Source organism: Canis aureus, chromosome 19 (genome assembly GCF_053574225.1).
Source record: "Canis aureus isolate CA01 chromosome 19, VMU_Caureus_v.1.0, whole genome shotgun sequence".
NCBI classification, from domain to species: domain Eukaryota; kingdom Metazoa; phylum Chordata; class Mammalia; order Carnivora; family Canidae; genus Canis; species Canis aureus.
In genome coordinates this window covers 50,173,109-50,186,603 of record NC_135629.1, presented here as the reverse complement: position 1 = coordinate 50,186,603, position 13,495 = coordinate 50,173,109, and the positions used below count along the sequence as shown (strand labels likewise).

General features: G+C 51.0%; 1 protein-coding gene across 4 annotated transcripts in view; it reads right to left on the bottom strand.

The window, feature by feature from the left end:
• Positions 1 to 13,495, bottom strand: part of CACNA1A (calcium voltage-gated channel subunit alpha1 A) — a 214,563-nt gene that overhangs the window by 49,949 nt on the left and 151,119 nt on the right. For all 4 annotated transcript variants that reach the window (XM_077859712.1, XM_077859713.1, XM_077859714.1 and 1 more), the window contains exons 22-24: positions 11,896 to 12,025; positions 7,041 to 7,100; positions 6,254 to 6,360 (exon numbers count right to left, since the gene is read on the bottom strand). In XM_077859712.1, coding sequence (XP_077715838.1) covers positions 6,254 to 6,360; positions 7,041 to 7,100; positions 11,896 to 12,025 — 297 coding nt within the window. The remainder of the gene's footprint in view (positions 1 to 6,253; positions 6,361 to 7,040; positions 7,101 to 11,895; positions 12,026 to 13,495) is intronic.

The following is a 13,495-nucleotide window of genomic DNA, read 5'->3' as shown; positions in this document are numbered from 1 at the left end:
CAAGAACTGGACTAATGGTGGGTCATGGTGGGAGCAGTGGCCCAGACCCCTTAGGGCTCCTTCTCCCTGAGGAGAAACTAAGGGGGGGCTCTGGTCGCTGCAAGCAACAGGATGGCAGTAAGGACAAAAGGCCATGGAAACCGGCCCAGAACCAACACAGCTGCACCAGGGCACGGAAAACGAGAGACAAAATGAAAGAGAAAGAGAGAGAGAGAGAGAAGGAAAGGAGAGACAGAGAGAGAAAACTTTACCGTGTACTGCTCCTGGTGAGGTGGCGTCGGAGGGAGAGACAGATCGTAAGCGGCCTCAGAAGAAAGAACATAGAACACACACATACACACACGCACACCTGAGCGCCCCCTTGCCCCGCCCGGGCACCAGGAGGGCAGCCTCAGGCTTGCGGCTCTGGCCGACGTCCATCCTTCCATCTGGAAGCCCCCGTTCGGTCCCCTGCCCTCGGCAGGCTCCCGGCACTGCCCAACAGCACCAAGAAAGCCAAATTTCCAAGTAGCAGGACAGCCAGAAAGTCACCAGTTATCAAAGGCGAACTCGCCACTGAAGGTCACTGCCAAGAGCTGGAGAAATCCTTTTTCTCCAGAGGTTCTGGGGCTGGGAGGTTTTAGAATGGCTCGAAAGTCGTGAGCTTTCGGAGTGGGGGCGCTGGGGCTTGAATCTCAGCTCTGCCCCTAACTGTCATCCTCATCTATGAAACAGACCTGGGGGATTCTGATGCTTCATGCGTGGTAGCTATGGCCTTGGCTTTACCCCCTGAGTCAGGAAGCAGAGGGAGGTTAGCAAAGAGCTCCGATTTGGGGTGTAGTTAGAGGCAGCTCCTGGGAGTCCTGAGACGAAGCTCTTGGCATCTGGTACGAAGCCTCACGCAGCTCAACTTTGGAGTCAGGCTCGGTGTCACTATGACTCTCTAACCACGGCTGGAGGAGGTGAAGGCCGGAGAAACCTGGCTGCCATCAGAGAGGGGAGGCCCTGCTGCCGGCAGGTACACTCCAGGACTTCCCACCTGCTGCCTCTTTCAAAGTTAGTATTTCTAAAAACAGAATGGTTTAGGGGCACCTGGGTGGCTCAGCGGCTGGGCGTCTGCCTTAGGCTCAGGGCGTGATCCTGGGATCCTCCATGTGGGGAGCCCGCTTCTCCCTCTTTCTATGTCTCTGCCTCTCTGTCTCTCATGAACAAATAAAATCTTAAAAAAAAAAAGAATTAAAAAAATGAAAACAGAATGGTTTAAATGTCTACAAATATTCCCGTTGGATTTTTTTCTCTCCTCTACCTTTTTATCTCAAAGCTCAATGTATCTAGGAATTATTGCACACTTAGACTCACGTAGATTCTCCTCTGTGATTGTTGACAGATCTCTCATTGACAGTGATTTCTCCCTGACCCGCTACCTTTGGGTGTAAAATGTGAGTCTTCTGAATGTTACCATGGTTGCCTGTGGGAAGGTGACACCATCATGCCTGTTTTCCAGATGAGGAAGCCGAGGCCCAGAGAGGGAGAGTGACCTGCCCAAGGTCACACAGCTAGGAAGTGGCAGGCTGAGATTCAAACCCCAGTTCGTGTGTCTTGCACTCAAATCTTCTTTCCATTTTATCACACATAAGAAAAAAGAAAACGCCTTCAGTGCAGGGGCTGTTTTGAGGATGGGATTAAAAATGTGGTAGCCTGAGGGCTCCTTCTTTGGCTTCCTGGCAGTTGGGCTCCCGAGCATGCAGGAGAGGCTTGATCAAGGCGTCTGTCAGCTGTGCTGGCCTGCCTTGAGGGAGGAGTGGCAGCGCCAGATGGACTCTTGGCAGTGAGGGCAGGATCCACCAGCTGCTGAGAAATGTCAGTTGGCCGCCCCAATGCATGGGCACAGAGCGTGATATCATGTGTGATGGCTCATGAGATGGTGTGTTAATGGTGGTCGCATGGACATGGCGCACAGTCAGTGGAAGGAGCGGGACACGCACACACACACAGATCTGGGTGAGGTGCAGGAGGGGCGGTAACCCATTAGCAGAGCTTCGACACATCCCTTGGAGGACCACAGGGATAGTTTTCCCACATCCGAGACGGGGCCACGATCATAGCACTGATGCAGAATCCTCGCCTCCACCCCAAAAGGCCAAAACAGCAAGATTCCTTTCAACAAAGAAGGGAGCAGCCTCGTGCCCCCGCCCCCCGGCTTTTGAGGAACCCAGGCGGGCTAAGCTGTCAGGCGTCCTTCTGCTGGTTTGTGAAAGCTTCCATGTTCGGGGCTGGGAGACGGGCAGCGACCCTGAATCGGACGGCCGATCACCTTAGTGACCCTGCCAGATTCGCTTCCCTTCTCAATCCCCCTGGGCCTCAATTTCCTCATCTACAAAATGGGGACGATGAGACAACTGCCCACAGGAGGTTGTTGGTGAGAACTGAATATGTGGAAGCTGTCACTGTTAACACCAAGTCGTTTTTCTATTTAATGGGGAAACTGAGGCACAGGGAGGCTAAGGGATTTGCATATAGAGACAAACCAGATAGAATTGCAGGAGCCTCTTTCTAAAGCAGTTAAGACTAATCTAACACCTCTTGGAGCTCTCAGCTTCATCTATGAAGAGATGGGCACAGGACAGATAAGTTGAGCTAAAAGACGAGAAAGGAAAGAAGCAAAGGACTCTGGGGTTGGGTACTCAGGCTGAGACCCTCAGAGAATCCCCCATTCCTGCCAATATGACATCCAACATGGAAAGACAGTAGCAAAGTTTTTTTGGGCAAGAAGCATTCTCAGGCAAAAGAGGCCAGAACCCTACAGCCAGGGGGCAGGATTCTGAAACTTTTCTGGGGAGAAAAGTTGCAGCTCAGGGGCTCCTCCTCTGGCTTTTTGGCAGATTAGCCCTGGGCATGCAGGAGCAGCTTGATCAAGGTGCTCGGCCAGTTGTGCTAGGCCTGCAGCCCTGCCTTGAAGGAGAGATGGGAGCATCAGATGGATTCTTTGCAGCAAGACAGGGAGGGTGTGGCAGGGATTCTCAGGATCTACCTCTCCTATTCCTATGACCATCATCTAAAGGTGTTCTCACGGCTCTCAGCTCTTTTAAAATACCCTGAGAGCTGCTGGCACTTGTTAGGATCCCACTGGCAAATTCTACCCCCGCCCCAAATTCCTGTAAGATCTATGAGGCCATCGAGGCTGAAATGATGTCCTTAAATCCCAGCCTGGAACCTTCCTTGCATAGGAATTGGAAAAAAAAAAAAAAAACAACCCAAAAACATTCAAAACGGGGATTTTCAAGGTCACGGGATGGCTGGCTTTATGCCTGTAGCAACTTCATAGAAGCAGTATAAAAGATTGACTACAAATATGCTGCCAAATTTTTGTGAGTTGTAGGCTCATTTTGAATGCCCTTGTATAATTTCATATATAAAATGAAAATTCAAAAAAAAATCAGCTCCCTCTAGCAGATTCTTTTGCAACACAAAGAATCATCCTGCTGATTGATTTTTGGTTGAAAAATAATTTTGATTTCACAAATTGTTTGCTTAAAGTAGAGCCTAATTGTAGCTCCAGGGATCCTAGAAACAGCATATTGTAAACTATAGCTCATTATGGCAAAAGTTCTATGGTTGAAAGTCCCAAGTCTTTTGGAGGCTACTCCTTCCCCAAATTGTGAGGTCAAATTGGGGGACAGAGGTGAGGCTGGGCAACAGTGGGGGCCCCCCTCTTCTTTACTGAACCATGTTGGCTCCAAAAGAGGTCTGGGAGGAAAGTGCCAAGGCCAAGGGTGAGCTGATGGGGTGCAGGCCCACTTCTTTTGTTCTATACCCAGTGGGGACCACATAGGGCAAGACCTACCACCCTGGGCCTAGCTGGCAAAGGGTGGTTGTGCGTGTATGGAGGCATGTGGCCGACAGGGTCCCCCCCCGACCCATCACCTCCTGAGCCCTAGGAGACTTGTGGGGGCGGGCTGCTGGGAAGACATAATCCTGGAAGGCCTGAGCAAGGATGGGCGACATGCCTGCCAGAGCTTGCCCCTCCTCATCACAGAGACCACCACTGGTCAGAGCAAGGTGAGGACTGGGTCTCCTGATGCCAGAGCACGTGGCCGAGTGTCCACATTCTCTAGGCCACACAGGCCATGTTAGGCAGATGGTCAGGCCCATATCACCAAAAGATAAGGGCCAGGGTCGGAGGAGGGAGAGAGAAAGAGAAAGAGAGAGATAGAGACAGAGAGAGAGAAGGGAGAGGAAAGAGGATATGAGCCAGACAGAGGGACAGAGACAGAGAGAGGGAAGGAAAAGGAGAAAGAGAAGGAAAAGGAGAAAGAGAAGGAAAAGCAGTCAGAGGGAAGAAGAGAAAAAAAAAAAAAAGGACAGAGAAAGAAGGAAAAAGAAACAGAAGCCAGGGAGGGAAGGGGATTTGGGACAGAAACAGAGACAAACAGGGGTAGAGACACACGTAGACTATTTCCAGAGGGGATGGATTCACTCCAGGCTGAGGGTTGTAAAACGTTTTGGCTCTTCAGAGTTGAAATTTTCTTAGGACCTAGCTTGGTGCCTACCAGACACCTTGTAGGCATCACACAAATAGCTCATGGAGGGAGGGAGGAGCGTATTTCATGACGCTGTCATATACACTTTAAAAATCTTTTCGGAAGAAACTGGTGCTATCTTGGTAGGAAACAAATTGTATCTTATTTGTATTTTGCATTTCTCTGAATTCCAAGGGGGCTGATTCCCCCCTCCCATTTTTATTAGTTGTTAGTATTCTGCAAAATTTCTGTTTATATCTCTTGTCCATTTACCTATTGAGTTTCATGTTTCTTATTGACTTGTAATTACTTTCTATATATGGAGGCCATCAATTCTTTGTCTCATCTGTGGCAATCTTTTCTCTCTAATTCACTCTGCACTTTACTCACTTCATTTCTTAAAATTTCAGAACACTTTAATAACAAAGCCAAAGTTTTGGGGTTTTTTTAGAGTGTCTTCCACTGCTCTAATACTTAAACAAGTAATTTAAAATAGGGAAAGTGACGGGGGGGAGAGAGAAGAAAGGAGGGAGGAAGAAGGAGAAAGGAAGGAGACGAGGTGGAAGGAGAGCAGACATAGAAAGAGGAAAAGAAAGTAGAAGATAAAAGGAAAAGGGAGTGGGACGTCTGGCCAGAGTCAGAAATATAATCAACCCACTGACCCTTATGGTACCTCTCCACCAGCTTGGAAGCATCCAGAACCCTGGAGTTTCTTGCTGTTCTGACACAGCTTGACCTCATTGTGTTCCCAGGGAAGAATCTGAGAGCGGCCCACGTTAGCCCTTAAATTGGAAATGAGCCACCACTCTGGCCTACTGACAAACCAAGTCTTCATTGTTTGGTTGGGGGGGCCATTCGAGAACCCCTGGAGATCTGCTGAGAAGGCAGCTCGGAGGCAGAGGCACAAAGGAAGCCTCTGATTTATCACTATGGGGGTGAGGTGGGTTAGAGTCCCTGAGACTTTCCTTTCTGGGAATGATCCACTGCGGTGGACACAGACCGGGTTCCCAAGAAGATCTGTCCTGGATTAGGACCTGGTCAGGTCTTCTCAACCTGCTCCAAGTTCTCTAATGTGGGGAATGTACCACTATGTTTGCTATCAGGGCCCTAAGATCTAGTGGCTGCCCAGCCCCTGAGTGCCACCTCGAAATGCTGTCTGGAACTTAGGGGCCACCTTGGAATGGGTCCCTACAATTTGGGCACCATCTTGGATGGAATGGCCTGGAATGGCGACCCACAACCCAGTTGTCATCTTGGAGTTACACAATGATGCATGGCCTTTGAGGAGGCAGAGAGTCCTAGGACCACCAGGAGAAGTAAAAGACACAAAGGGAGTCACCAGGTCTACAGGGCCTTCAGGCACAGGGTGGGGGGTCCAAATTCTCATGCACATTCACTTCTTGGTTTTCTTTTTTAGGGGCTCTCAGAGACAGCAGTTGGGGTGGAGCTAGTAGAGCAGAAGGAAGATGAGATGTCCCGGCGGAGCTATTCTACTAAAAGCAGCAGAGCAAGGGGTCGGTGACGTGGCTGTGTGAGGAGGTAGAAGGTGGGGGCCCTTCTCCTTCTTCCTGCACAGCAGACGTCATGCAAAAGCCAGTCGAAGCTCTTCCTGGGGGCATGCGGATGTCTCCCACCTCCCAGAGCACACTCTCCCCATCTCTATGCCCTGAGAACATGTTCCCTGATCCAATGGGCAGCCCCGGGCTGGCGGCGGGGGGCAGAGAGGCAAGTGGAAGCCTCAAGAGGAGACTTACGTGAAGGCAAAGGCCACCAGGGCCCCACTGACCACTATGAAGTCGAGAATGTTCCAGAGGTCGCGGAAGTAGGCACCCTGGTGCAGGACGAGCCCCAGGTCGATCATCTAGGGGTGAGAAGAGACAGTGCTCTGATCCCTCGTCCTACCTTGGGGAGCAGGACCTTCCTTTCCAGCCTCTGGGGGAGGGGCATGAAGAGGGGACGTGGCGAGGGATGGGACAGTGGCCCGAGGCACCTGGGGGAGCCCAATATACCTCCCGCCTCATGAAAGGCAGTGCCGACCTGCTGGTTCTCGGGTCCAAGCCTTGGGGTCTCCCTTGACTCCTCTTTGTCTCATTCCCCCACATGGAATCCATCAGCAAACCTTTCAAGAATGTACCCACTTTCTCCACCACCACCCTGGTCCACGCCCCATCATTCTCTGCCTGGTCTGGACCAGTACGACTGCCCAATCCTAGTTCTCTTGACTCTCGCCCACCCTGCCCCTTCCTCAAGTCTGTCCTCCCCAACGAGGCCAGAACCTCAAGTCCCTCCTCTGCTCAGAACCCTCTATGGCTCCCACCTTGCTTGGGGTTAAAGTCAAAGTCTTCCCTGTGACCCACAAGGCCCTGCAGGATCTGTCCCTGTCACCTCCCTGCCCTCGTTTCCTCGCTTTCCTCACTCACTCTATCTAGTCCTTGCTTCTGCCCAACAAGCATTTCTAATCCCCTGGGCCAGCCACCGCCGCCAGGGCAGCATTCTTGAGGGTGAAGACGCCCTTGGATCCCTGGCTCTCTCAGCACTCACCTTGATCACCATCTCAAAGGTAAAGACGCCTGTAAAAACGTAGTCAAAATATCGCAGCACCTGTAGGTGATAAAAGCAAGGGGGCAGCAGGTCATTGGCTTGCTCCAGCAGTCCCCATGAACGTAGTGATGGCGCACTGGGGTGTGTGGTCTCCAGTAAAGTCCCACGGAACACACTCTCCAAGCAGAGGAGGAAACATGGCTGTCACATACAGTTGGGCAGGGTGTGCACTGCACAAGGGCCCCTCCCATCCTGTCTCAGAGTACAGATTTGTATGTTGTGTATGAAAATGCCCAGCAGAGGGATGCCTGGGTGGCTCAGTGGTTGGGCATCTGCCTTTGGCTCAGGGCTCCGGGGATCAAGTCCCACATCGGGCTCCCTGTGAGGAGCCTGTTTCTCTCTGTGTCTCAGGAATAAATGAATAAAATCTTAAAAAAGAAAATAGAAAAAAAAAAAAAAAAAGAAAAAAAAGAAAATGTCCAGCAGATGGCAGCAAAATCCTAACAAAATCACTCAGGATGGTTGGCTTACGGGGTGGGAAGGGTTTCTTTTTTATTTGGCCAAAGCTCAATATAAAGTGAAGGTGGTCTTGGGAAAGTTCAGGGAGGGGTGTATCCCTGTTGATGATGAGTCTGACATCCCAATGCCCTTGACCTGCTGGCATTCATCAGGAAATCGTCGGGTCTCCTAAACACGACCACCCGACCACCCGACCACCCGACCACCCGTCTAAGCCAGACACCAGGTGTCAAACTCCCTCACCAGCTCTACAGCCCTGTCCTCCTCACACAGGGGGCATTTCTCCCCGCATCCCTTCCCTCCCTCTGCCTTACACGGGGCCAGGGCTGGATGGCTTCTGCCCGGATGAGCACCGGCCTGCAGCCTGGCCCCTCTCTAGGGCATGTCATGGTACGCCTCTGGCGTGACCTCAGGGTGAGCATGTGACGGTGCCCAAGGGGTGGGTAGGGCAGGTGACAAATGCAGGGGGCAGACTCCATCAGATTCCCGATGGGTGGCTCCGTGGTTGAGCATCTGCCTTTAGGCTGCCTTTAGCTCAGGGTGTGATCCTGGTCCCGGGATCGAGTCCCACATCGGGCTCCCTGCAGGGAGCCTGCTTCTCCCTCTGCCTGTGTCTCTGCCTCTCTCTGTGTCTTTCATGAATAAATAAATAAATCTTAAAAAAAAAGAAAAAAGAAAAGAAAGAAAAGAAAAGAAAAGAAAGAGAAGAAAAGAAAAGAAAAGAAAAGAAAAGAAAAGAAAAGAAAAGAAAAGAAAAGAAAAGGAAAAGAGATGATATTTATGGAGCCCCACCACCAGGGGGACGCCTGTGAGCACCCGAGTCAGGTTAGGTCCTTCTCTGCTCTAGAATCCTCCGTAAGCTCTGATCTCACTTGAGGTAACAGCCAAAGTCCTCCTGGTGGCCCCCAGGGCCCTGAATGCTCCGCCTGGTCACCTCTTCGCCCTCGTCTCCTCTTACATCTGCTTGCTCTCGCTGTTCCTGCCATCCTGGGTGTCTTTATCTCAGGGCCTTTGCACAGGAGGTTATGTCCACCCCACATGCCACCTGATTCCCTCTCTCCTTCTTTATGACTTGGCTCACGTATCACTTTCTCGGTGACCCTTTCCCCTACTGCCTGTTTAAAGTCCTTCTTTCTGGTGCTTGCTATTTCCCTTACAAGCCTAACCACCCACTCTTGCAACCTAGTTGTTATAATTTGTTATAGTCATTAAGTGATCTCATTCTCCATGTTCTTAACCCGAGATGTCAGCCCCATGAAGGCATGGGTGTTTGGCTGTCCCTGTAGCACCTCCAGCTCGTAAAACAGGCCCAAGCATACTGCTGGCACTCAAGACATGTTTGCTGAATGAATGCACGAGGAGCTGGAATTGTACTGGGTCCTGTAGGAACGAACAGGGTTCTGTGATCTGTATGGTTGCAACTCACATTCCCATTATGATGGTGCTTGAAGGGCCAGCAGGGACCAGAGTGGCCAGGATGGCTGGCTTCCTGAGGTGGGGGGGTGGGAGATAGGTGCAAGCATCTGGGTGCAGAGAAAGCACCTGAGGCCTAAGATGTGGAGGGCTGAGCATGACTAAAGACCCTGTGCTCTGGGAGCTCTGGGAAGCCAGGGACCATCTCACCCCCTGTCAATCCTTGACATTTAGCTCAACACCTGGCACACAGTAGTTGCACATTTAGTAATTACTAAGCAAAGCAATGAAGGAAAAGCAGAGGGGAAAAAAGGAAGGAAGGGAGTGGGGGAAGGGCAGGTCAGGTGGTTGGGTGAATCAAATTCTGGAGAGCTCAATGAATTAAATCAGGCAAGAGGAAACCAAGAGACCAACAAATTGGGTTTGACTCTGTCAAATATGCAGACCCTTTGACTTCTACAAATGGCAATGTCCTGTGGCTCAGTTTAATCCAGACTCATTTATCACAGGGAAATGCAAATCGAAGCCTTAGAGAGATTCCACTCCATACCCACCGGGTCCGCTAGGCCCGAGAGTCTCCAGCACCAAGTGTTGACAAGCCTGGGGGCACTGGGAGCCCCATACTCTGCCCGCGCAGGTGTCACTGGGTCATCCAGCAAACACCTGGCTGCATCTAGTCAGCCTGACTGCATGTAAATTCTATGACCTGGAAACTCCATTTATGGTGTTACACCCCAAAGAAAGTCATGCCCAGGCATCCCCGGTGACATGCCCAGGGCAAGGGGTTGTGTGGTGACGCATTTTCAACTGGAAACAATCCAAACACGCATCAACAGGAGGATGGATAAACAGATCGTGCCACACGGCGGAATAGAAAACAGCGGCGAGGGGATTCCCTGGGTGGCTCAGCGGTTTGGCGCCTGCCTTTGGCCCAGGGCGCGATCCTGGAGTCCTGGGATCGAGTTCCGCGTCGGGCTCCCGGCATGGAGCCTGCTTCTCCCTCCTCTTGTGTCTCTGCCTCTCTCTCTCTCTCTCTCTCTCTGTCTATCATAAATAAATAAATAAATCTAAAAAAAAAAAAAAAAAAAAACCGCGGCAAAAAAGAATGCCCGTCACTCCCTGTACTGATTAGTGTTTATCTCATGGGGGACACGGTGTTGGGTGACACAAAATGGGGCAGGAGATGATCCCATCCGCTGAGTGTCAGAAATGAGCAAAACCAAAATCGAGTGCTTAAGGATGCACCAGCCGGGAAAATTCGAGAAGCTAAGCTTATTCCCAAAGGGGGTGCGTGTGTCACGGTTACCTGCAGGGGTGGGTTTTCCGAGCAGTACCCCTGGCCTCTACCCTCCAGATGCCCGTAGCTCCTCGCTGCTCACCCCAAATCACAACAACCAAACATGTCCCCAGACGTTGTCCCTGGTTGTGAGCCCTGACTCCAGAGAGAAGAGAGGGCGCTGAGGTCGGGGGTAGTTTTGTTCTACTTCTTGCCCTGGTGGGGGGTTGTGGGCGCTTTAAATCCTTGAGAGAGGCATCGTGTGCTTCCTGCACTTTTCTGAGGCCTGTTCTAGTTCAGCCAACAAAAGAACTGGGGGAGGGGTCCCCGGACATCAGCTGGCAGCGGAGGACCAAGGTGTCCTTGAAGGGGGAGGGCTTTGAGGAGAGAAGTTTCTGCTGCAGTGGGGGCAGGGGATCCAAAGCTTTGCAAATGCTCCATGGGGTGCCACGGGCTGAGCCTGGCTGGGTTCCCTCAGGCCCCTGGGGAACCAGCGACAGAGCCTTCTCTGGTCTCCCAGAGTTGGCAGGGGGTTTGCTGACCCCTCTCGGGACGCCCCTCCCGGGCCCGGCTCCCTGCGGTCCCTGGGGGAGAGCGGGCAGCAGGAGATAACAGAGTGCAGCCTCAGCCCTGCCCTGGTACCAATTTCTTCTGGGAGCCTTGTTCTAATTATTTCCTTCCGACTCCCCCATCGGGTCCCTGGGGGCCCTGCCAGGCCTGCAGAGGAAGGGAAAGTGCAAGGTAAGTTGCTGTCGGGCAGGCTTGATTTATGGGGCTTGCCAGCCTCACCAGGCTCCTAACCTACTTAGCGAGGGCAGCAGGGCTGGCTCCCAGTGGAAAATGTACCTTTGACTCTGGGGGGGTGGGGGGCAGGAAGGAGCTGGGGCAGGGGGTGCTGCTACCAGTCCAGAATCTGCCACGCCTCCGCCTGTCCCGTCTCTTACTCTCCCCTCTCAACCACAGGCACTCACTCATTCTTACTTGGCAGGACTCACGGGAAGTCATGCACACAGCAGGTGCTCAATAAACAGACAGTTGAAGGAAGCAGCGGAAGCTCCAGGGGAGGCAGAAATGGAATTGTGCTGTGTGATCTTGGTCGGGTCACTTAACCTTCCTGAACCTCAGTTTCCCCATCTGTCCAAATGGGGACACCTGGGAGAGCTTATGTACCAAGTGCCTGGGGTTGTGCCTGGAACACAGCAAGCGCTCAGTTAACAGGAACTGCTAGCAGACCCTGGACCCCTAAAGGGAGAGCTTTTTTTAGCTCTCCAAAAAGCTGAAAGTGCGGGCTATGTTTCTGAGTCAAAATTGCCCTTTCTTTCAAAGCTCGTGTCCAAACCAAGAAGTCCGTTTGGTGAGACCTGGCACAGTGTGCGTACCTCCATATGATGCCCACCTCACTCCCTCTACCGGGGATTCCAGCAATTTTTAGCCCCACCCACCCTAGGCTACCTTTTCCCTTGCCATGTACACAGGGCCCCTGCCTCCTCCAAGAATGTCCTGCTCCAAGAGTATCCTCAGTGAGTCAGAACTTCCCCTCCGAACCAGCGACTGAGGTGCTCCCAGGGCTGTGTCCGGGGGGTAACCCTGACATTCCTTCCAAACAGAGGAGCCCAGCCAGGAAGGGGCCTGCTGGGCGGGACTCACGTTGTTTCGTGGTGCGTTGGGCTGCACGGGGTCCTCAGCTGCCAGGGCGATGCTGCTCATGGCGATGACCATGAGGATGCACATCTCAAAGTAGCGCAGGTTCAGGATGTAATGGCACAGGCGGCGAAGGCTGTTGGGGACAGGCGGGTGTGCAGAGGTCCACTCAGATTGCGGGCTTACAAACTCTTTCCTTCTGTAATCTCCTTATGTCACCGCCCTGAGATCTCTAATGCCCAAGGTCCCACGCCCAACAAAGTATCAAGATCTGGGGGGCCCTCATGGGGGTCATGGAACCTCAAGAAGTTGAGCCCGTGGCCAGGGAAGATATTCACAGGCCCTGTTGATAAGTTCCTATCACTTCCAAACAACCCTCTTGGAAAATCGTTGATTCCCAGACTGAGTTGAAGAAATATTATCTTTGATTCTGTAGGAGATGAAAACGTTTTTCATGCGTACAATGTCCTGTGGTCAAATAAAATTGGGAAATTCTGGGTTAAATAGATTTCTTCTTTTTTTTTAACTTAATTGGGTGACCTTAGGCAAGTTACTCATCCCCTCTGTGACTTAGTGCTCTCATTCCATGAAATGCCATAATAGTGATGCCTACCTTACAAGAATGTGAAGCTCAAAGATGTTAATATATGCCTGGCACATAGTAGGGGCTCCAGAAAGTTACTGAGATTGTACATTGCAGGCCTTAGCCTTTGATGTGGCAATGGGATAATACTTAAGTACCTAACCCCTTAAGTGGAGCTAATAATATTTATAAATATGTCATAAATTTGTGTGAATGGTAGCAAGGCTGAGTGGTTAAGAAGAGGGATGTTGGTATCAGTGTTTGGGCTCTCTCGCTTGCTGTATGACCTTGGATAGGTAACTTCACCTCTCTGGGCCTCAGTTTCTTCATCTGTTAAATGGGCATAAGCATAGTACCAATCCCATAGGGTTATTATGAGAAATTAAAAAAAAATTTTTAAAGCACTCACAACAGTGCCCGGCACTAAATACCACATAAGTGTTGTCCTAGTAAAATACTTTCAACCAAATAAAAAAGGAAGCACACAGGATGAGACTCAAGAGTCCCAAGAGGCAGGTTATAGAAACCAGTTACTGCTCAGTTTATTTGACATGATTTTTCTTTGTCAGGAGGCATTTTGAGGGACTCAGGTTTCAAGAAATGTCCTTTGGAAAAATGCAATCCTCAAACAAGCCACAGTAACACATGTAATAAATTTCTCTCCGAAATAATCTATCCTCTCCAAGGATGCCCAAGACAAAGGGCTATGGAACTCAGAGACCATCTGCCTAGAATTCAAACCCTTGTGGAGCAGAGGTTAGGAGTGAGCACTCAGGGACCAGGGCTGCCAGGTATGATTGTACAGGTTGCGCACTGCATAAGGCAACCATTTCTTAGGGGTGCCTCTCACATTACAGACTGTAGATTTGAATATATATGACAACGACTTCTAGCTGAGGGCAGGAAAGGGGTCTTTTCCCTCAAAAAAATCAGTACTTTATGAGAAATTTCTGTCTTATAGGACTTAAAAAAAAGGGCATCGTTTTTTAATTTGGTCAAAAATCCCTTATGAACAAATGGGAT